Here is a 23,496-nt window from a genome sequence, read left to right as displayed (position 1 = left end):
GGTTTATCCTTCTAATCTACTACTAATCTACAATAATCTAGCTTCTCTAGTTACTGTAAACTCTACTCCGTTTGCTTGTCGTTCCTGTCACTGCCTCCCAAGCTTCAAAATTACAGGCAGGCTGCCAATGCCACTTGGTTTGTTCCATGGGTACAGATGACTTCACAGCTGTACACCAAGCACTTTATCCCTTGAATCATCTCTTGGGCTCCTAGGACGCCACCTTTTTCTTAAATGTCCATTTCTTCTCATCCATTTGTGACCAAGGACTGAGTTCCGCATGCGGAAGATTGATCCAGGGAGCTTTTCTGAGCCTTGAGAAAAATGAGCTCTGAAGACAGGATTTTAGAGGCTCTCGGGGTTTCCAGTGGGTAGCAGATTGGCACTGTTATTCCAGGTTAATAAGTTCTCATTGGGAAGTTGGACTAAAGCAGTTGTGAGATATGGATGAAAGGTGTTGAGCAGGTGCGGATGTCACTGGAGTGATGGTCCCTAGGCAGAAGGTGAGAGGCTCTTGTGTGTGTGTGTTTACCTTAAATGAGCAGGCCAGCATATAAGAGGATTGATGGGCAACTTGCTGAATAGAATGATACTCTTTCTCAAGAACAGCAAGCTCCTGCCTCAGAATAAATAAAAACAATTAGAAACCAGGCATGGTGGTACATCCCTGCAATTTCAGCCCTGAGAAGGTGGAGAGAGGAGGGTCAGAAGTTCAAGACCTCCCTTGACTACAAAGAGTTTGAGGTCAGTATGGGCTACATGAGATTGCTCTCAAAAACAAACAAACAAACAAACAAACAAAAAACCAAAAATCAAAATGAACAACAATGAAAAAAATAGGGATCCCAGAGGGACTGAAAACTACCATAACTTAAAAGGTTGGAGTTTTCTCTAATGCAGGGTTCTTGAAATGCGGTCTCTAAAGCAGCAGCCTTCATATTCCCCGGGTGGTTGTAGAAGCACAGACACCATCATGCTGGATTGAACCCTCTGAAGGCAGTGGTTTGAGAACCACTGGTGTAGCTCACACAGATGAACAGTTGCCTGCATGAGATGGGTGTAGTAGGCTTGTGAGAACCCGAGGCAGTTGCCTTTTTACTGAGAGTCGAAGATACTCAGGGAAGATGATAGTTGCCCCATGTGTGCTCCAGGAAAGCTTGTTTTAGCCTTTGCTTTGGGATGCTGGGTCTCTGCCCTTTCCAAATAAGTAATAAACTGGACTAGACAATTTCATTGGCATAAGATCATGCTTTAGTTCAGAGACATATTTGCATAAATAGTTGAAATGGGTCCGCCCCAGCAGGTGGCAGCCTGAGGACAAGTGGCTCTCCATAACCCGGTGATGGACACCACCCCCCTTTAGACAATGGATTTTAACACGAAAGATATTCATGGTCATTTCTGAAGACAACTGGGAGAAAGCCATGAAGCTTGCTTTGACATTTACAACGTCTGCCCTCATACCTCTCACGTACTGATTTCCCCCCCACGGTGAGGTAGATTGATTATCGAGGAAACTAAATAGAAAACAAATTCTTCTTTTTCATTTAGCGTTGCTAGTCCTTTGCAAAAAGGCTGGCTCTGAAGTCTCCCATTTGAATCAGTAAGTGCACTTTTACCTTTTAACTTATACCCTCTACTTGAACCTAAGCAAGTTCCAGTCCACCGGACAGTCAACTTTAGCATCTGTTACCTTCGTACCCTCTTCTCTTCTCCCTTACGAATTAGGCAGTACTCAAAGAGCTGCAGTAACAGGAGGCTGGGAAGGGCCAAGCCATCTTGATATGTAGTATCACCTCAGAGGGGACCCTTGTCTATACACCCCGGTAGCCTGCGACATTTCCATCAAGGGGATCATAAGGGACATGGCTGGCTTCCACAGGGCTTAGCATCTTCAGGTTTCAGAGCCTCATCGCAGGTGTCAGAGGCCTGACCTGAGGGGTCCCTGCACTCCACAGTCCTCCGATGCCAGGCGCCTCCACAAGTGCTGGGACATTCAGACCAGTCCCCGAGCACCCACTCTGCATGGGGCAGCGACTGGATGATGTTGGTGGTTGCTCTCTCTTTGCTATTCTGTGCACTGAAGTCCATGTCGTTGGGAACAAAGAAGGTGTATTTCACTTTGGGGTGAAAGACCTCGCCAGACACTGTCAGGAGTTGTACGGTGAGTGGCTCTGGCAGGGCCTGGAAGCTCTGCAGTCTCTCCAGGGTAGCCATGGAGCCACTGTACTTTAGGATGGTCCCCTTCATCAAGATGTCCTGCTCTATGGCAGAGATGGCCAGGTTGCCATTGAGCAGGTACTGCCCGTTGGCTGTCTTCAGTGCCAGGTAGCTGCCATCATTCCGGACCCCGGGGTGACTCCGTTGTTTCACATCAATGTTCGTGGCACCAGCTGGGATGGTGACAATGTCATTGTAGCCATAACTATGATAGAGACGAAAACACCGTTAGGGCTGGTGGCCTCCTAGCCTGGAAATTAAAATGGGTTCCCCCAGTCAGCTGGGAGTGAACAGACAGAACAACTAGCAAATACTAAAGTGATTTCCTCAAAGTTCTAAACAGATTAGTTGCCAAGGCAGACAGAATAGTCTTGGGCATTGGGTTTTCCATGGGTTTTTGCTCCATTTGGCAAATCTACCATGGATATTGAGGCAGTTAGATGTGTAGATCTTGACCGCAACACAGGAGAGTCTAGGAGAAAAGTGCCGGCGACCTGACCTCTCCTTGGTTCAGGTGAGAATTCAAATACATTTGCTACATTGCAGTGGTAAAAGTAGGCATGGATCTGGGCGGTGGTGGCGCGTGCTTTTAATTGCAGCACTCAGGAAGCAGAGGCAGGCTGATCTACAGGGTGAACTCCAGGATGGCCAAGGCTACACAGAGAAACCCTATCTTAAAAAAAAAAAAAAGGTAGACGTGGCTACCTCCAGACCCAGAGCTCAAACTCCTGTGGAAAAATATGTGCCCTTCACTCATGCCAGAACCCAACCAGGGAAGAGGATTAAGTGCCTCTTTGAGTCAACCATTATATATTATTTGGTTACTATGGACTTGGGAAGGATGTGGGACAAAGCTTGCTTCTTTGGAGTCATCTCTTGAGTGTGTTGAGACAACATGAGCACCATCTTTTTGATGAAAATGCTTCCAGTTAATTGTAGTTTATGTAGGATGTCAGAACTTAGTTCCTTGTCTTCCTCTGGGAATTTGGGTTACACAGGGCTGAGACAAGCTATTGAGGAGGGCCATCAGGTGGATTTCTTGCTATTCTTTCTCTATATCCAGCTGGGGCCAGTCTAAGGCTAGGGAGAGTATCCAAGGCCATATGTCTAAGACCTAGGAGGAAGGGCCCAAATGGATGCAGGAACTGAATAGCTCATGCTTTTTTCCCTACTTATTTTGAGCTTAAATTTGAAAATACTCCCAAGTTGGCTGCGACGAACTGGTTCTATTTTTTGAGATAGGCACTACTATAAAATATGTCCATGGAAAGGAGAAGAAGGAAGAGGAGGGAGGGAGAGGGAGCAGGAGAAGGGAAGGAAAAGAGAGGGAGAAGCACAGAGAAAGAGCAAACTTCACTAGGTAGAAAACTAGTTAGTAAAGTGGCAAAACCTCCGAGGTACTGGGGCTGGACTGGAAACTCGAATGCTGGAAAGTCACACAGAGATGCTCTAGGTTTAATCTTTGCACAGCAGAAGGAAGAAAAGAATTCCAAGTTTTCTTTCTGTCTATCACTAGCTCTCAGTGTGATCTTAGAAAAGTCAATTAATCTTTTCATGTGTAAGTTCCCCGATGCTAAGGTAGGGAATAACAGTATTGGCCTTGCCCAGTAGAATGAAAGCACTTTGGGACACCCCAGGAGCTCTACGGCATGTGGGGTGCTTGGATGTGAGAAGCTCTGAGTCTTTAGATTTTCAGGGCTACTGAGGCACTGGTTTGTGCTCTCTTCTCTGATGATGAGCTCGTCACAGAAGGACAGGGCTCACTGACTTTAAGATTAGACGTTCTTTCCATAGGCGGCCTGGAGGAGTCTGAGTCTTGTGTTACTCAGTGCTGCTCTCTTCCAACTCAGAGCAGACACATTCCTGACTGTGTGGTCTCCAGCACTAAGAAAACGGCAACTGCCCCGGTACCATCCTCTCCATGGTCAGATCCTATATCACATGTTCTACACCTCCTATCTCAGGAGTTCCTGACTATGACCGTGAGGAGAGAAGGCTACTGACATTCTGCAGAGAACCAGGGTCTTGAAGCACTTATACGATCCCCCACTTCCCATCTACACCTCCATTAGTTCGTCACCACAATTTCCACTTGAGTCCAGCAGTGCCCAAAGTCCTTTATGTTCCTCTGCCTAGATACAGCCACTTAGGAGACCCACCTATAGGGGGTGAAAGAACCGGAGACCTTCCTACAGGTAGTGCCTTTGCCTCCACACACCCCACATTTGTCCAGCTTCTTAGGTGAGTTCACCACATGGTCACAGCCAGCCTTAACACATTGCCCCCGGACACAGATGGACAGAGTATCCGGCCCACACAGAGTGCCGTCGATCACCTGGGAAAGGAAAGATGGGACACATTGCACACAGAAGCAGTCTGCAGGCAGGGGTGACAAAAATGTGCCTGTGTCCCCATCCCCGTCTGAATCCAGGAGATTCTTACCTTGGCTTCAAACACTTTGAACTCACTCCTCCCCCGGGCTCTGCAAAACAGCTTGCATCGGTCTCGGGGGGACACTCCTGAATATTTGGGGACCCACTGCAGGAAATTCCCATCCAGATCAGTGTGGTTGTAGGCATTATATTTCTCGCACTGCTGCTCCCTGAAGCTTTTGCCTGAGAAGAGCAAGGAATGGTATGGGAGTAACACAGCTGCCGAAGGGCTCTGGTAGAGAAAGCTCTGGATGCACTGGATGCAGGGCCCCTTTCTTTTTCTAGGCTTTGGACACAGACATAGCCCATTATTCCTAGACACAGTAAGGAGCTGGTGTGGGACCCTCCCTCAAAGATCCAAGGCGAGGGGCCATCCAGCCTCATCCTGGGCTTTCTGGTACAAGTGTCCTGTCCATCTGGGCATGTGTGACTGCCACAGAGCTATATTTTCAGGACTTTGCCAACTATGCTTTGTGTTGATTTCCCTAGTAATGACGGACGGGTGGCAAAGACTCACTGACATTTCTGGTCTTGCCTCTACATCTCATTTTCTGTAATTCTGAATATCTATGGGAGAGCTCCATCTACAGGTACTATAATTACCCCCCACCCCAACAGCATTATCTTATTCTTCTGATAACTGGTTTGATTTGGCATTTATTATGCTCCAGAAGGAGACTGGCACCCTGGCATCTTGAACATTCAAGCATCTCTCTGTGCTGTTTTTAATGTACCATGACACCCTCTGCCAAATTCAGGAAATTGGTGATTTCAAATACGTGCATATGACTTTCATAATCCCAGGCCCAAGCCTCATGCCACCCTCTGGGGCCCCAGTGCTTAGGCTCCAGAGAGCCTCCCCAGTGCTCATACATGAAGGCGTATGTGCACTGCCTTCAGACAAATCTACCCTTCCGATGTGAGTGATTCCCTTGTACAATCCTGAAATAAGCCTGCTCTTCCTCCATGCCTCTTCACCCTGGCTGTGCATTCAAATGGCCCATGGAGACTTCTAAACACAGATGTACCGTGCTGAGTTTGAGAGTCCACACTGCTGAAGGGATCCTGGCTGTATCTGCAAAAGCTTCAAAGTAATAGGCCAGCTGCCATGGGCAACTCACAGATGCTGTTTCAGGCTCTAAGGACCTTTGTGGTCTGGCTTCATTGTGCTGCTACCTTTTGCTTGGCTCCACTTGAGCAAATGATAGTACATCTCATACCTGCCTTATCCTGGTACCTCCCTCCTGTCTCATCAATATATCATCTTCTGGGCCTTCCTTGACCTAAAGTCTTTGAGCTCCTTTCCCTGAATTCCTCATAAGCCCAGGGTTGCTGCCTCAAAGAGGAAGCCATGATAACTACGCAAAAGAATTTACCACTAATCACATTGCAAAGTCCTTGAGGACAGAGACCATGCCTTGTCTATTTCTAGCTTCTGTATCCGTTATAGCTATGGACACATAGAGGCACTGGCTGATCTCAGGGCATGTGAAATCATACTGTCACTTGCCCTCCATGCCTATCCTGCAGACTCTCAACACCAGAGAGAAACGATTAAAGCCTCACGCCATTGCTGATCCTCCCTGCTTAGCCAAACTCCAGAGCCTACAGGTTTCGCTAGTAGACACCCAGCCCAATGCCAGAGCATCTTGGCACTTAGGAGAAGTTCTCCTAAAGTTCCCCTTGTCTTTTCACACTGCTAAAACTTCCTGGAGTTGCCCAAACTGGTGCTGGAAGGGATGGGGGCAAAAAAATTAATTCCTGATTCCCTTTCCTAAGTTGGTGACTGCACTTTTCCACATCCGAGTTCACGTGTGTGCCTTCTAGCATGACCTAGGGGATAGACCTCAGCAGGGATGGGCAGAGGTGGTGCTCTTTCCTAAAAAGGCTCTGGCAGGCAGTCACCATGGCCCCACAGGAAGATGGGCAGCTCTTTGCAGAAGGAACGTGCGCAGGAATCACACTCAGAGATGCTCTCTCCTGCCTGAGTTGATTGTTGACCGGAGAGACCTGGGAGGTTTGATGCTGACACTTGCTTTGAAAACGTCTTCCATCTGCTCATAGAAAAGGATTCAGATGCCTCTAAGATGATGATTACCCTCTGCATGACCCTCTCCAAAGGTCACTCCTGGGCAGATTTGGTCGGGAGTGGCACGCTTTGTCTCTCTACAGCTCAGAGATCAGGATAGGAGTAATCTCCCTTGTTATTACCAGCCTCTTCCTAAAGGAAGAGCTGCCCTGGGTGCTTGAAGACTGTTCCCAAGCTTGGCATCTTGCAGAATCTATGTAAATTTGGATCAGGACTCAACTCTACTCCTGGGAAGACTCCCCTGTCCCTCCTCTTGGGATGTGTTGCACTTACACCATCGGCTATTCTGGCAGGTAATTACCATTTGGTGGACACTCCTCTGTGTTGCAGGACTGGTACTTGACTCTCTCACCCAGGCAAAACCTTCCTCCGTTCTGAGGCACCGGATTGTCACACTCACGGTTGGAAAACTGTATTCCTCCTCCACAGGTGCGAGAACATTCTCCCCAGGGTCCCCATGGACCCCAGTCTCCATCTACCACGGCCTGCAACACACAATGCCACCGAATCAGGACCAAAGGGGAGCAGACTTCAGTGTCTATGCTACTTGTTGACTGCGGACCCGACTTCCTCATTTACTTATTCTCATCTGAATGTATGGAGTTCTGTAAATGATTTCAACTGCTTGTTTAATGATAGTGGAGCTTTCTTGGATGTGGCTCAGTAAGAACAGAGACTGTGGTGGGTTTGTTTGCTGTGACTTCTCATATAAAACAGCACCTTACCCCAGTCAAGTGCTCAACACCATAGCCGCTGAATGAGTATGAGAGAGAGTCTTTTATGGATAAATTTGGGTCTGGTGCAGTAGGTGTCCATTGGGGCCCATGCTGTTCATTATGGGAGGAGTAGGAGTCAGTGTGGTTGCCTCACTAAGGGAGGATAATATGCCACTAGCACCTAGTGGATTAAGACAAAGATTCTTCTAAATAACCAGCAGTGCACAATCCCCACAAAGCCTTTCCCAGCTCCAGATGTCACAAGCGGCGAGGCTGAGAACCCTTGGTCTAAAGACATGGCCAGTGAGAGGTCTTGTCACGATTCTATCAGCTGCTGGTTCCAGGGATAGGACAGTGCTGGGCAACAAACAGAATCGCTTCCAAGTTTCCAACTGACTTACAAGAACAAAGCCTTTTCTTTGATAGCTCCAGAGAGAGTTCTAAATTAATTTTTGTTCTATCACTAAATCAACGCTTTGTTCATATAAAATGAAAGCAGAAGACTTAAGAAATAAACAAAGGAAGAAAAGAGAAAGAAAGCAAACTTTCAAAGTGCACCACTGCCCTGAAAGAAGCCACTCACATGATTTTCAGAGCATCCTCCCCTTCTCCTGCCCTGAATATAAAATCCTACACTCGTGGTGCCTTCATTTGACAGGCATGACACCGCATACAAAAGCTAGTTTCCAATCCTGCCTTTTCACTTTAAGGACAGAGGATCCTGTGGCTGTTTAATGTCACCCTGTCACTGAGATGGGTGGTTGGACCCTCCTCCTCTTCTCTCGACACCATGAGAAGAGAATGAATGGGGAGAACAGGAACTGGCTGAGCGAGCTGGAATCCAGCATAGGTTTTGGATCAGTGTGTGTGGCTTCCACGGCCCAGGAAGGCTCCCAAACTCAGCACAAGAGCATGCCACGAAGGACAGTTCTTGGAATGTGCTTGGGCCACCGTGGCGATTCAGTGCTGGGCAGGGCCCAGGCTATGAAACTCATCGGATGGTATTTCATCATGAAGGCTCCATGACCTGCAGCAGGAGAAATGTGATCAGCCTTGCTGTTCGGATGTATTAAGAGCAGGGCGAAGAAGTGAACCACTTAAAACCCTCACTGGCATTGCCTTGGTTTTTCATGCAAGTTTCCTCTGTCCTGGGCCAAGTTTTCTCTTTTCTGGACACAGGCCACTCGGATCCCTTCTCTCCTCCTTTGGGAGTATGACATTCTTACAACTACACTTACTCTCTGATTTCTGTTAAGGGACTCAGCTTAAACACGGTAGGCTATGAATACCCAGACCTTGATGAAATGTTCCTATCCCATGTCACTATTTATAGCGGATTCCTCTAGGCTCCCTTTGCTTAGTGTCCACCTTCTGGTCTTCACACCTTCACCAGTCTCCATATGCTCTCAAATTAGCTCTAAAACAGCCCCCAGGAGGAGACGCTAAACTCGGACAGCCTGGCAACAGCCCATTGACCCTGAACAAGCCTCCAAGCCCCTCACCCGTGGGGGTAATTAGAGTTTGTTTTGTTGAAAGTAGTTTCCTGATAACAGACACTGGCAGCTTGGCCTGAAGGACTCTCAAATATGGTGCCCCGGCCTCCCCCTCCAGCCTTTCCTCTCTGCCCTTTAACTACTCTCTACCTTCCTCACCTTGGGATTCTCCACTTCTTCCTTAAGCACGCAGCTGCCGTGCAGACACAGGTGCTCAGGACCACAGGGCGTACCGTCCGCCCAGAGCAAGCTGCCGTTCTTTGTGTGGCAAACGGGCTCCTCGCTATCCCGATGGCGGCACCAGAGCTGCACACAGATGTCCTCCACAGAGGTGTTGGGGCAGTGGCGGAAGTCAGGCCCAAAGATCTGCTTGCACTGTTGGTCCAGCTCATAGAGGGTGCTGTGGCCTGGGAGGCCTGTGGGGAGGGGCAGGACCGAGGTGGGGGCATCCAGGAGACAATCTCCTGAGAACGGAGGAAAGAAATAAGTCAGAACAAGGGCACGGCCTTGCTCTCAGCTGCTCATGGTCTCCTGCACGAAGCTCCAATTCTGAATCATGATTCTTTAGTGTCTAGGCATCCCGGGTTCTTCAACCTTGATCTAAACATCACCAACATCCAACCACGTACACAGAGTTCATTTAATTCTGGGTAGCTGTAGCAAAGGTTTCTGTAGGATGAGTTTTACTGTCCAGAACATGTTAGACACTTTCCCAATGATGCTCATGCATCTAGTGATGGCCAGCCACTTGCTCTATTAAACCACAAGCCACTTAAGAACCCTGACATGCAAATAACGCCCACCTGACTTTGACATCTGTACAGTCCTACTGCTTTTACGTCAGCTATATCCCTGCCTCCTGCAGAAGAATATAGAACACTAGCTTCACTGCTTTGTTCCACAATCCCAGCTTCCTGAACCCGGCACTCCTGCCCTAGATCCTTGCTTGCGTGTGACCTGCCCACAGTCTTTCTACCATTCCTCAGCTGCCATCCTCAGTCTACCACTCCAGCCTGGAACATTCTCTTCCCTGCTCTTTCAAACTCCAAACAGTCTTCCATTCCTCTACGTTCTGCTCAGACTCACCACTTCCAGCCAACCTTCTCAGACTAATTCCTTCTGCTTTGGAATGAATAAATCTGCTAGCCCGGAGCTCGGGCTATGGGAAGATGGGGGTAAGGAAGAGCATTCTGAGAGGATGCCTAGCATGCCTTTCTAGAATGACATGCCTCTGATGTCTTTCCCCACCCTATGGGCTTTGTGAGAAAGCACAGCTGCAGGGAGTCCCCAGGGCAGAGCAGGTGCCAGCAGTCACGAAAGAGGCTCTACAGCTGATGGGTGGGGAGAAGCCAGGGGGAGTCGAGGGGGGCCTACCGTGACCATCATCCAGGAGCTCCGTGAGGTATACAGCACTGCAGGGAGACCAGGGCAGCGTCTTGTTCACGTGGATGAAGAATGGCGCCATCATGTGGTACTTGCCCATGGGCCCAAACAGTCTCACACAGGGCTTTGAATCGTCGTGGGGCATGCTGAGAACGTGCCCTGGATGGGGGTGGGAGGAGTAGAGAACTGTGGTCCATTCCAGCTGCCCACACCTCCAGGTGCTCTGTCCTGCCCGTATGTTCCCTATGTGGCCAGCAGTGCTGAGGGTCCTTTCCGGTCACCATGTCCCCACTGGTATGGCCACACAGATTCCCTGAACAGTTTTGTTTTGGGTCTTTTTCTCTCAGGTCTTGAGATCTCTTTATTTTTTGGGAGATTTCTCTGGATCTCTTGTTCATTTCTACTGTTGGTCGTCTAACACGGCTCTCTCTCCATAACCCGTCTCCCCGCGAAGCCTACCTACTTAGCTTACTTACATCATCATGGTAACCTAACACTTCTTCCACGTGTTGGCATTCTCCGGGTAATGGTGCTGATGGTCCAGGACACCAATTTAGCATTTTGGTCCTATGCTCAGAGTGGGAGTGGAGTCATTGATATCAAGTACAATGTCTATCTACATAGAACCATGTTGTCAATGGCTACCTGTGAGGTTGCTTTCTTCTCAGAATCCGGGTAGTTGGGGACGTGAAAGAGGCAGTTTCTTCTGACGTGTGAGGCAAGCTCTGGTGTGACAAGTCTTACCTAGCTCATGGGCCAGAGTGTAGGCTGCCTGCAGTCCCTCATCCTTGATCACGGAGCAGCTCTTGTTGGGGTCACAGATGGTGCCAACGTCTGCCATCCCCAGGGTATCACATTGCTCACCCTTCCCACAGAAGTTCTGTTTGGTGAAGAGAGCACGTTAGGTTGTAGAGACAGGCATGGAGGACAGAAGTGCGTGCCTAGTGTCCCACTCAGCCTTCTGAGAAGCACTACCTGATGGTATACCCATTACTGTGCCATCTAAAGCTTTTAAAAAGAATAGGATAATCAGTAGAGCTCAGCTTCTAGACATCTAGACATCCCGCCTAGGTATCCTGCATTCTTGATTTTTCTGTCTTGGTTGTGACAGCTAGTTCATCTATCCTTGTTTTTCTAAGTTGAAGATGGACCCAAGAAACACATTATTGCTAAAGCAATACCAACATCAACACCAGCACTACACACACACACACACACACACACACACACACGGCAGCAGGAGGGGGGCACCGAGTGACAACTGGTTTGACTGGGATTTCAAAGGTTTGCTTTGGGAGGCAGAGCTTCATGATTGCTTGGAGTCTGCCCCTTCTGTAAGACTGCCTGAGTTTAACTGTGGGCACTTCTGCTGTATGGTCTCTTCGTGCCTCAGTTACCTCAGCTGCAAAATGGGTAAGCCACCACCTCACTTCCACTTGTGACTCGTGTGAGGACTAATGCAGTAGGCAGGGCCTGGTATACATGGCTGTGCCCAATGGCCTTCAGGAAAGTGGTTTAATTAACTCACCACAGCCATCCTATGTGAAAACCCCGGGGATCCCAAGGTTGTCATCTCTGTGCCTAACCAGACTGGAGACGGAACCCCTTTCCCATTTCCATGTCCAGACCTCTCCCAGGGCAGCTTGAGTCTGTTTCCTTTTGGTATGACCTCAGCAGACAGCTGGTCACAAACTTTTGGAAAAGAGCCCTTCTGAGATTCTTCTCCCCTTGCAATGGCCTCCCACTTGTCCTCATGACCTCCTTCTCATCATTCCAGCAAGAGGCCTCCGACGTCCAGCTAGGGCCAGCAGGGAGACAGTTCCCACATTTGGGCAGGCCTCGAAGCTCTCCTCCGATCTGCCCATCCCATTTCCCCTGGGCTTTCAGCCCACACACCTGTCTGGTGAACAAAATGGCAGTGTCATAATGCTCCGGGTGGCGGTCGCTGGGCTTGTTGAAGCGCTGCTGCCAGCTGCAGAAGTTGCGCAGGGTGAGCCCACCATTGTCCGACACCTCGGGGCCCCAGCCTTCCTCTTCCACTATTAGCACTTTCACCACCACGAGGTTGATGGAGTTTCTGATGCTTGGGTGCTTGTAGATTCGGGCTGCCATTGCCATCACTGTGAGGATGTGGTTCTGCCAGGGTGGGGGAACAGAGGGAGAACACTAATCACGCTCCTGTCCTTGACGACCCAATGCTACCGCCTCCTATTAGGAGACGCTTATCTCACACGTCAGACTCTGGGCTGAGTCTTAGATGTGCAGCATCTCATGAGGACTAGGCAAACATTCGAGGACTCGGTGTTATTTCCCCAGAGAAGAAGTACAAGCCTCAGTGGCTAGTCCAAGACCACAAAGCTAATGAACTATCATCTGACCTGTTTGATCACAAAACTTAAGCATTTCACATCCAGACCAGCTCATGGGGTCACCTGCTTCCTAGTAATTAATGAAAATTCAATGCAGTCTGTTCTACTATTGCACCAGCAACGTTTCAAGTACATCAGCAGCTGTACACGGAGCATGGATGTTGCGTTGGAACCGTAAATAAAAAGTTCTCTTGGGTTGGATGGCTTATTCTGACTGCCCAGCACACCAGGTGGCTCCTGGTCAAACACCCCCATCTTCCCTGGCTTCCCTCCAGAAGCAACAGTCTGAAGATTCACAGTCAGTGGAATTTCCCTCTTAGGATCTGTCCGAGCATTCTCCTGTGTTCATGGGGATGATTTCTACTTTTTAGCATGGGAACTGCTAACTCTGAAGACTTTGCTCTAATAATTACCCGTAGTAGCAGCTACTCTGTAGTAGTCGTTGGCCACGGTTGACACACCACCTTGTTAGCTTCTCATAATAACTACAGGCCAGGCATTGCCATTCTGCTTATGGACGAGAGAGTCAGTCAAGTTCAAAAAGTCCTTGTGACCCTTAAAGTCAAGCTACCAGTCTGAGGTCCACACTCCCCCTCAGAGGTCCCTAGAGTTCAGATTTCCGCCTTCTGCCTGGACAATTCCTGCACCCTCCCCCAGTATTATTCCCTCCTATGCAGGGCTTGAGAGCAGCCAGAGGGCCTAGTGAGCCCCATATGCTGAGGCTCCCACCTGCTCTCAGTTCCACCCAGGCAGACCAAAGGGCCTGCCTACGTCATTGCTTGGCCTCCGGCCTATCGTTGAACTGCCAACTGCTTTCTTGCTGCATTCGGAGACTTTGAGGGGAGGCCAGCTGGGAGCTTATTGTCCTGCCTCGGGGAACTCATGGATTATTTTTCAGAGGCAGAGACAAAGGTTGACAAGCTGGCGTGCCTTGAGCCCATGGTGTGGCCGGCTGAGCAGTCGCTGGCATGCTTTGCCCTTTTAGCTCCCCGGAGTCTCACCCCCCTCAGCCCCCTTTCTCTGTTCTCCTGTGGTCTTAACAGTGGGAGCAGGACAGGAAAGGCTATGGAGGGGACAGTCATCGAGGAAGGTCATGTGTGGGGGTTCCAGATGTATTCCATTTGTGAATGGGACCTGTTTGTGCATCCTGCAGGCAACAGGCCAGATGTTTCCTCAGTCCTACAAACCGGTTGGCAGGTTTCTGAGCTCAGGTTACTCGGCATGCCATGTGCTCCAGCTTGTTTAGGCTGATGTAAACATCTTATCAGCGAAGCTGCAACTTGGCATTTGTTCCCTGAGTTGGATGGCTGAGGGGAAAAAATGCAACCACATCATTATGCAACTCAGGGTGAGTCCTGAGGAATGGTAGCTTGTGAGACAAGTTCCTGGCCAGATCCTCGCTGCTTCTTGAGAGAGGACAGACAGTCTCCTGGTCTACCTAGTGAGGCTAGGATCTGACTGGACCAACCCCTGGGAATCTCTTCTGGAGCCATCTGCAACTATCCTTTCAGGATTTCTTCCTGCTGGGTTCAAGCTCCGAATTGGAAAACTAGGGAGGGTGAGGTCTTTTCAAAAACAGTGTGACACCTAGATGCTGGCTTCTAGGTACTCAACCAAGGGGGTCTACTACGAGGAATTGGAAGATTTGGGGGTCCAAGAATGGTCTTTATGCGCAAATTGACCAGACCAAACCAGATTTAGAGCGAGAGATGAAGTGCTAGTTCTTCAGGGACTAGGCAGATGGCTATGTGGAGGGAGTGCAGTATAGGGAATCCATGAGATCCTTTCCTCCAGACACTGAGCATTTGTCAGGCTGAGATGACCAGGGAATCATGGCGTCCACGCAACAGCTGACTACGAAGATATCTTAAGTCCTTCCTTGTGACTGACTATCTCAGTGGAGGACCACAAAGACTCCGTGGTCCATTGCTCCTTTCAGAACCTGCAGCCCTAGTCTCACAGAGGAGCAGACCTTCTCTGCCATCTCCCATGTCCAGCTGGGTCTTCTAGTGGCAGGACTCTGCATCAAAGTCACGGCGTAGTTCGCCAGGGACAAGGATTACTGAGCTTGGGCGAGGCATGTCACCTGGAGCCTGTGAGCTTCTGATTCCCCATCTGTTCTCTGGGTCCTGAAGGACAGACCTGACTTACAGATACAGGGAGCAGGCCCAGGTGCCAGTCAAATAAAAGGTCAGATGGCTTGCTTGCTCTGCCACCTGGTGTCTATTTATACCTCCCTGCTTACTACCCAAGCACAAACTGTGAGCTAAAGAGTAGGAATGAGATTCTTCCCCCTGTTGACTGAGGCCCCTGGTGTTTGGCAGGCAACCCTCAGAACTATCCCAGAGTGGCAGAAGCCCATAACCACTACACTCAAGGTAAGTCAAACAACTTAATTTTCCCTAGGTAAAGGTGGCACTTCTGTGGGAGTCTTCTCTGTTACCACCCCCAAAATTCTTTGAGCTACAAACAAGACCTTTCCTTCGACAGGTTCTTGGATGTTCCTATGGCAAAGTCTACCTTTGGGATCCTTGGCGAGACTAAGCCTCGGCAAAGTGTGCTATCAGTGGCTTCTCATCCTGGCTACAGCAGCACAGTTGTACTTTGCTTCTTTGCTCACACATGATGGATGCTAAAGTAAATCGTGTGGCATGCCTGGGGATGTGGCAATGTATGTCCACACATGGCATCCTTACTCTTACTTCTAGGTGTGATGCTAGGTCTGGGATAGTGCTCTAAGGAGGAAAGGGGGAAGCAGAGGGAGGGAAAAGAGTGAGGCTCACATAGCCATCCTTCATCTCACCTTGTTCCCCAACCAGCAAAAGGTGTTGTTGCAAAAGCTACTCTTATTCAGAACCGCCAGAAACTGACCTTGAACTCAGAGCTGGGGCAATCGCAAAGATGTTCTTTCTGCCATAATAGAACAGCAAGGCTGCAAAGCAGTGGCTAAGCGCATTCTAGTATGTGTGGCCACAAATGGATTTTATCACCAAAGACCACTCTAGGAATAGCTGTGCCTTGCTGAGCACCAGCTATCTACCAGGCCCTGGTTCAGATGGGTTCCACACTTTGCTACATTCTCAAGACAGTCTCAGCGCTTGGGTATGCCTGCTCCCTTTTCCCTGGTGAAGCAATCAAGGTACAGAGAGATAGATGCTTGTTTAGAAACTCTCAGTGACTTCATCTTTCCTAAGTCTATGTTCCTGGCCACCACATTATCATCAGTCTTGGCTGCTACAAGGAAAACCAAACCCAAAGTTTGCAAGCAAATAAGAAAGCCAGGCTACCCTGCCATGCTCTAATCCCACCCCCCAAGGTTAGGATATTGGACATTTTCTTTGGGAAATAATATCTTTGCTCACTCTGACTGCAGCAGATGCAAAAGATGGAAAGGACTCATTGCTGAGAAAGTGGGTTGAACATAATTAATGTAACATAACAGTCTTCTACCCAAGAAGACTGACATAGTTACAGAGCTGATGGAGCCTATACCTGTCTATCACCCAAACTATCACACTGCTGACATCAAGAGATGACACTGTTTTTTATTTAGGCTACCAGGCAGAGATCCTTGTGGCAATCCATTGTATAGGATAGCTATAGTACTAGGGCTGGTAGGAAGCATTCACTCTGGAAGGTAGAGTAAATGAGATAGTCGCAACAGCCTGTTCCTGGAATCATCTCCCAGGACTCTGACATCTGGGAGTGCTCCAGTCTGCTTTGGGGAAGAAGAACACCACTCCTAGGCCCTCCCTGCTGAAGAGAAGGCTCAGGAGGTCTGCTCACTGCCGGAACTTTGTTCTGCTCCAAGGTTACCCAGGGGACACTTAGTAGCACCTGAGATGTAGACAAAGTTAATGGATGCTCCTGAGGTGGTCCCTCTTTTCAGAAAGTCCCCATTTGTCCCAACTCTGATAGAAACCACAGCTGTCCAGGCTCCAGAATTCCTGAGCTACTGAAACAGTACATCTGGTTCTGTCTAGGTTATGATGACTTCTGCTTGAGGTCCAGGTGGGTTGCTCATACGAGTTGACTTTTTCTAAGAAAACCAAGTCTGGAGACTTTAAGATCCGGCTTATTCATCCCGCCCCCAGCCTCCCTACAGAAGCCAGTCCTTAACATGTAACCTGCAGGGATCCCTGGGGTGATTCATTCACACAGATAGAAGGCACTTTGGGGTGTCTTTGGGTCACGGGGTGGGCGATGGTGATGACAAGGGTCCATGATCCTCTAAGGGACAACAAGACACTTGGACAAGGTCATGGGTTCTGGTCTACACATCTCGAAGACTGCTTTATGATGAGCCCTTAACCCTGAAGCCAGATAATAAGGTGGGGGGCAGGGGCCCTCCTTGTGAAGGGATTAAGTGAACTCAGTTGCAGAGCCCTGTTAAATGTCATTGTCGCCAGCAGTGACACCAGTCTGGATCATAGTTGATTCTTTCTTGAAGCTTTGAAGACAAAGGTGGTTTCTTCTCAGAACAGGGCTTGGCACCTTGCTGGGGCATCCCGAGACTGCCAGATTTAAGGAGCCATGCCACAAAGTAGGCAACCATGAGAATGTGGCTAGAACCACAGGTCTTCCTCATGAGAAGACGCAGCATGGTACAGCAGCAGAGAATGCTAGACTTTGGCTCAGGAAAACCAGGAGGTGTGGCAAGCTAGATTTGCCACACCTACCAATGTGACCTTAGGAAAGTAGTCACAAGTCCTCTTTGAGCTGCATATCTGTCCTCTGCCTCTCTCACAAGCATTTCCATTGATGTCATGCATGTAAAACCACCCCGTAAATGAAACACGGTCAGGGAATGACTGAGTCTTCCAGAAGTTGGCTCATCATGAAGCAGTCTCACAGATGTGTAGACCAGAATCCATTACCTTGTCCAAGTGTCTTGGTGTTCCTTGGAAAATCAGGGGTTCTTGCCATCACCATTGCCTGCTTGTGACTCAAAGACACCCAAAAGTGCAATCTATAGGTGTGAATGAATTGCTCAGGGGATCCCTGCAGGTTACATTTAAGGACTGGCTTCTGTAGGGAGGCTGGGGTCGAGGGTTGAACAAGCCAGGTCTTAAAATATCAGGACTTGGTGGTTTTCACAGATAAAGTCAACTCGTATGAGCAACAAACCTGGACCTCAAGCAGAAGTCAGCATAACCTGGCCAGAACCAGATGTCCTGCTTCAGTAGCTCGGGAATTCTAGAGGCTGGACAGCTGTGGTTTCTGGAGATGCCAAGTACATCCTTGAAGGAAATGTTTAACATCTCAGCGTTTAAATGAGGAGCTGAGAGAGGTGCTAGGGAGGATATTTTGGCTCTGAGTTCTGAAAAACTGACTTTCCTGTTGTTTCTCCGTGTTCTTGTTGGTCTTTCTACATTTTGGCTGTCAAGCAGATGTCAGAGACTGGTCTAATTTGGGCATAGATGTAAGTTTTAGCTCTGGGTTTGTTCCTGAAGGAGCCTAGAGCCAGGTGTACAGGTCTTGGTGAATTGGGAAGTCCTCTCTTCACCTTTTTCTATAATTCCAATACTTACCGGGGGAAAAGAGTCAGAAGAAGTGGCTGGTGCCTCCTCTTAGGGTAGGCAGAGAATCAAATATGACATCAGCACAGATTAAACCTCAAGGCTCCGATAGCTCAGGGCTGTCTTGCAGGGCTCTGAGTAGAGCCAATACCACAAAAGCAGGCAGGAAGCCTGCCCCAGGTTTAATGGGTCTGTGCACTAGAGAGACGAGCAATCATGCAGACTTCCACCCACAGCCCTTCCTGCCCTCTCCTCCCGGTTTTCTCTGGAACTGTCTCATCGAGCACATCTTCATAACAGAAAGGTGGACCAGATGAAAAGCAGAAGGCCAGCTGTCCCCTTGTCTGGCCATTCAGCAAAGGATGCCCATGTCCTTGGCACCCCCAACAGTCAGGCACAGTTTGAGTCTGGGATGAAGACCCTAATCAAGGACACCACCACAAACTGGGCTGCCATAGTGCTGGGATCCCTGACTGGGGGAACTGGGATCTCTGAGCAAGTCAATTTCTAGCTGAGCTAACATTTCTGTTTCTATATGTTCCGGAAGATGCGACCCTTATCACTTCTCCTTCTGGTAAGATTTTTGTTTTGTCTTGGGAGGGAGGTATTGGGGGCGCATCTTGCTGAGTCAGCACCAACTGCATGTTGTTAAGAATGCTCAGCTACTGCTTGGATTCAGTTTTTCTGCCCAGGCCGTTTGAAAGCTGATTCTGAGCTGAGGGTGCCTGAGTGGACCAAGCTCCGTTCTGGGTCCTTTAGACATAGACAGAAAAAGTTTATTCTTTAGCCAAGCTCCCTCCCCTTTCACTGAAACTTCAGTTTTCTGGGCTGAGCCCCCGAGGCAGAAATTCTGTTCTCTTCCCTTCTTGTACTGGATGCTGGCATTGCCAAGTTCTGCCAGGGCTGAGCGCCAGGTTGGCAAGGTAGCCCGTGCCCCTTGATCAGAACCAGCTGGGCGTACAGAAGTTGGACAGTTTGCTTCCAGGTTCCTCTAACGTCTTTCACTTACAGGAACCTCAGTTCTGTACCCAAAGACAGTCACAGCCACCTTGTCCCAGCCCAGCTTCCTGTCCTAGGGAGCCCCAGAGAGTCACGGACAGTAGAGAGTTGCGGGAAGCAGGCCCAGGAGGAGCAGGGTTCTTTAAAAAAAAGTTTTCATCTCCTTTGGGAGAAACAGGTGCCTGGGGACTGCGGGAGATTTGGGATGCATCTCCGGAGAGTCAGAGTCAGCACCTCTACTGTAAATTGGAAGGGATCTAGGGGCTGGGAAGTAGGAAGCCGGGATAGCAGAAGTTAATGGAGTTGCTGCTATTTCTCAGAAAGGAGAAAGTCCCCTTTGGGGTTGGGCTTGGGAGCTAGAAGATCGCCCCCCCCCCCCCCCGCCCCAGTTCGGGAAGAATTGAAAGTCATTTGGAAAGAAAAGGATGTTATGGATTGTTAGCGTCCGTGGAAGTTTCTCCTACCTGCAGGTCGGTTCCATAGAAGGCAGCCATGGACGCATCAGCCACCAGCAGTGTTTCCACGAAGCGAGCCTCGGACACAAACCGTTTGCTCCTAGTTTTGAATCTTAAGGGTGGTGACAGTTCACTGGAGTCTTCTGTCTCTTTGCGAAACCCCTCTTTGTCCTGCTCCCTGTCCTCTTCGTTGTCACTTCTCTCCGGTCCCTGTCCCTTACCCATCTCCACCTCCCACTCGAGTCCTTGAGGGAGGGGAAAGACTTCAGCGGCAGCGAGCCCGGGGTCCTCCCGGCGCTGCCCCGGTCCCCAGCGCTGCAGGCGGTGAGGCTGGTCCAGGGAGTCCCCAGCGCCTTGTGGCTGGATGGTGAACTCCTCGCCTGCCAGCAAGAATGAGCCGCTCAGCCCGCGACACAGGCTCACCGCAGCCAGCGAATCTCGCTCCCCATTCACGGTGCCAGAGAAGAAGCAACCGCGCAACCCTGGTTCGCCCCCTGTCGCAGCGCCTGAGCCCCCGAGACGCTCGATCTTGAACTCGGGCGCCAGAAAGCTGGCGTCAGGCGTCAGGCGCAGCACGAAGCCCTGGCCGAAGGCGGACAGGTGGAAGGCGAGCTCGCTCGTGCTGCCCGGCAACCGCGTGGGCACCAGTAACTCCGAGGCCTGCGACCCGCTTCCCGGCTCTGCCGGGGCGCCGCAGACAAGTGGCGGCGGCGGCAGCTGCAACAGCAGCAGCAGCAGGAGGGGCGGCCACCGGGCGGCGGTGGGGTCGCGGAGCATGAGGGCAGAGGGCTGCGGAGCGCAGGAGAGGGAAGAAGGTAGCCGCGCGCAGGCAGGTGCTGGTGGCCCAAGGCGGCCGGGCCGCTCTCTCCAGGAAAAATGATCAATCAGATGGGGAGGCCGACTCGGCCAGCGGCAGCAGGCGCGGCGGTCCCCTGGCGGCCCCTCTGGTTCGCACAGCCCGCTCCTCCTGCGCCCGCCAGCCAACCTAGCAGAGCTCCAGCAGCTGGCGCCCCGGGTCGCAAGCGCTCTCCTCCGCGCTGTCCCGTGCAGTCGCCTCCTTCCTCGGGAAGCACCGAGTGGGCTGTTGAGCCCTTCGTATTTATACTTCCTTCCCGGCTTTGACATAAGAGGTTTATTTTTGATCTCTCACTATTCCCGTTTCCCCTCCCCTGGGGTCAGAGACAGGAACAGAAAAGAGGGAGAGGAGGGGAAAAAAAAAAGGTTGAAACGTAAAACCAATCAGGAGTCAGTGAGCCCCTCCCCATAGTTAAGTAGTTAAGTGTCAACTTCAGCGTTTGTTTTCTTTCTTTCCACGTGAAGGCCCAAGCCAATTTCTCTAATGCTGGGCAGCCCCTGAAAGCAAGTCCTGGGGTGGGGGTGAGGGTGGAGGTGGGGGAGAGACTCCTGCCTCTTCCTGTGCTGGAGTCAGGTACTGAGGACAGACACACTCTCTCAAAGAGGCCTCTGCATTGGTCTCAGTGGCAATATTCAGATTCCTGCACAGACCTCGCAGTGTTAAACGAGGTTTTTGGAGACGATTCCAGAGCCTTTAATGGTAAAACACAAGTGCGAGGTAGAAGTCACACTGAAATCACGCTGGTCACTAAGACCACTGGAGATCTTTAAAATAATAATAAAAAAAACCCTATCAAGGCTAGCAAGAACTCTCAATTGCTTGCTTCTGAGGAGGGTGGTGCAGTGAGCGGTAAACCATCAGAGAGGCAAAGTGGGTTCAAAATCATTCAATTCCCCTTTCGTCTGCGAGGAAGCACTTCTCCAGTCTGTCCTGTCATACGGTTCTGCCAGTTGCCGTGGTGACATGAAGAAAGGTGGTCAGGTCCCCTTTACTGCATTGCCCACAGCTCCAATACATATAAATATGTGGTAAACTGAATCACTCTGCCATACGCCATATCTTCCTGTCGAAGAGTGGGACCCATGAAGAGCGATGGCAGAGTCATAAGACCACACAACTCAACATTTGTATCCACTTTGGTCTTAAGGGTGGGGGGCTAGATTGGACGCAGAAGCCTGCTCTCTCAGTACCGCTTACCTACCCTCAACTCTGCGGCTGAGGGGGCCCACAACTGAGAGAAGCCCTGACACCTCAAGTTCTCTTTGCCTTCATAGCAACATGAACAGGTAGTTGAGAACCTTCAAGGTGCAGACTCTCCTTCATTTCCAGCACAGAGAACTGAAGTTTGGGTGATGCACTCCTGGAGGTAGGGGGAATACAAGGCATTACTACTTCAACTCTTTACCAAAAATGAACAAATCGCGTATCCCACAACAGTCTACTACCCCTGGGACAGTGTGGCCTCTATGGATAAATGAGTAATCCCATCCACCTCAGGGCTCTGGTGACTTTTTCGATTACTGGTCTTTGCCGTTAAGTTCCTTGTTCACCATTTTCCAGTGTGGAACTCCTTTTATTTTTTATTTTTTCCTCTTTTCTCGAGGCAAGGTCTCGACTACACAACCCAGGCTGACCTCAAACTTCTTAGTCTCTCATTTTAGCCTTCTGCGCGCTGAAGTCACAGGTATGTGCTGGAATCTCGTGCCTGGCTTTCAACTTTTGATTTTCAATGTTAGTTAGGTCCTTCACCTGTGGCTTCTTTCTCCTTTGTGACCATCTGCGAAGAGTGCCCAGCTCCTCTTTTCTCCTTAGACATTAGTGCTTATAACCGAGCCAGGGGAACTAGAAGTTGTTGGTGCTTTCCGTCAGGAAGGTTTTGGAAACTGCAGCTGCCACTGTTTTAAAATAGGAAGAAGAACCGCCTTTGGATGCCCTCTTTGGATTTTATCGTGCCCCATTTCATCAACAACCACAACTATAATAACACAACAATTGTGGCCTGGCAAACTTTCCCAGGAGCCCGCCAGGCTTCCCTCTGCTTGCTTGGGTCATCCTTCTGAGAGGGTGCGTGCACCTCCATGGTAACTTCCAGGGAAGTGCCTGCCATTTGCAGTGCAACCACAAGGTGTCTCCCGTACCTTAGCTATGCTTAATCATTGCCTTGCAGGGGTGGTGGATGGCTTGGAGCAGAACAGCAAAAACAAACACTATCACACCCCACCACTGAAAATCCCAAATAGGTCAATTACGGAGTTCCTCTACTATCGTTTTTGTGTCCCCCCCCCCAAGAATATAATTGCCAGAAGGGTCAGCAAACTGTGATGCATGGGCTAAGACTGTTTTGGCACACCCCACATAATAAATAAAATGGTTTTGTATATTTTAAGCAGTAAATTCAAATAAAAGACTATTAATATTTTACGACATTTGAAAATGCCATGAAACTCAAACTTCAGTGTTTGTAAGACAGTTTACTGGCAACAGACATTCATGAACTCTTTGTAGAAAGGAGACTGCCTGGCTGTAGAAAGTCTCATACCCGGCTGCTCAGTCTCAGCACGAGACTCTTAATCTCAGGGTCATGGGTTCATGTCCATGTTGACCGCCATTTGTAGAAAGGAGGCTACTTGTTTATTTTCTGCCCACCCAGACCGGAATAATCACAGAGAAACTATATTAATTACTTGGCCAATAGCTTAAGCGTATTCCTAGCTAGCTCTTACATTTTTTTTTTTTTTTTGGTTTTTCGAGACAAGGTTTCTCTGTGGTTTTGGAGCCTGTCCTGGAACTAGCTCTTTTAGACCAGGCTGGTCTCGAACTCACAGAGATCCGCCTGCCTCTGCCTCCCAAGTGCTGGGATTAAAGGCGTGCGCCACCACCGCCCGGCTTTAGCTCTTACATCTTAAATTAACCCATTTCTTTCTTTTTTTTTTTTTTGGTTTTTCGAGACAGGGAAATTAACCCA

At 49.6% G+C, this 23,496-nt stretch overlaps 1 protein-coding gene across 1 annotated transcript; it reads right to left on the bottom strand.

The window, feature by feature from the left end:
• Positions 1-1,220: 1,220 nt before the first annotated feature.
• Adamts8 (ADAM metallopeptidase with thrombospondin type 1 motif 8) lies at positions 1,221-20,832 on the bottom strand. The gene is made up of 9 exons (XM_057767544.1): positions 19,685-20,832; positions 12,230-12,469; positions 11,078-11,213; positions 10,325-10,492; positions 9,110-9,414; positions 7,043-7,226; positions 4,663-4,835; positions 4,380-4,555; positions 1,221-2,425 (listed from the first exon to the last, which is right to left on the bottom strand). The coding sequence occupies exons 1-9, from the start codon at positions 20,798-20,800 to the stop codon at positions 1,855-1,857; spliced, it is 3,069 nt and encodes a 1,022-aa protein (XP_057623527.1). The 5' UTR covers positions 20,801-20,832; the 3' UTR covers positions 1,221-1,854.
• Between the last annotated feature and the right edge of the window lie 2,664 nt (positions 20,833-23,496).

Source organism: Chionomys nivalis, chromosome 4, assembly GCF_950005125.1.
Source record: "Chionomys nivalis chromosome 4, mChiNiv1.1, whole genome shotgun sequence".
Lineage (NCBI taxonomy): Eukaryota > Metazoa > Chordata > Mammalia > Rodentia > Cricetidae > Chionomys > Chionomys nivalis.
Note: the sequence above shows the minus strand (reverse complement) of the source record. Positions and strands in the feature narration are given on the sequence as shown.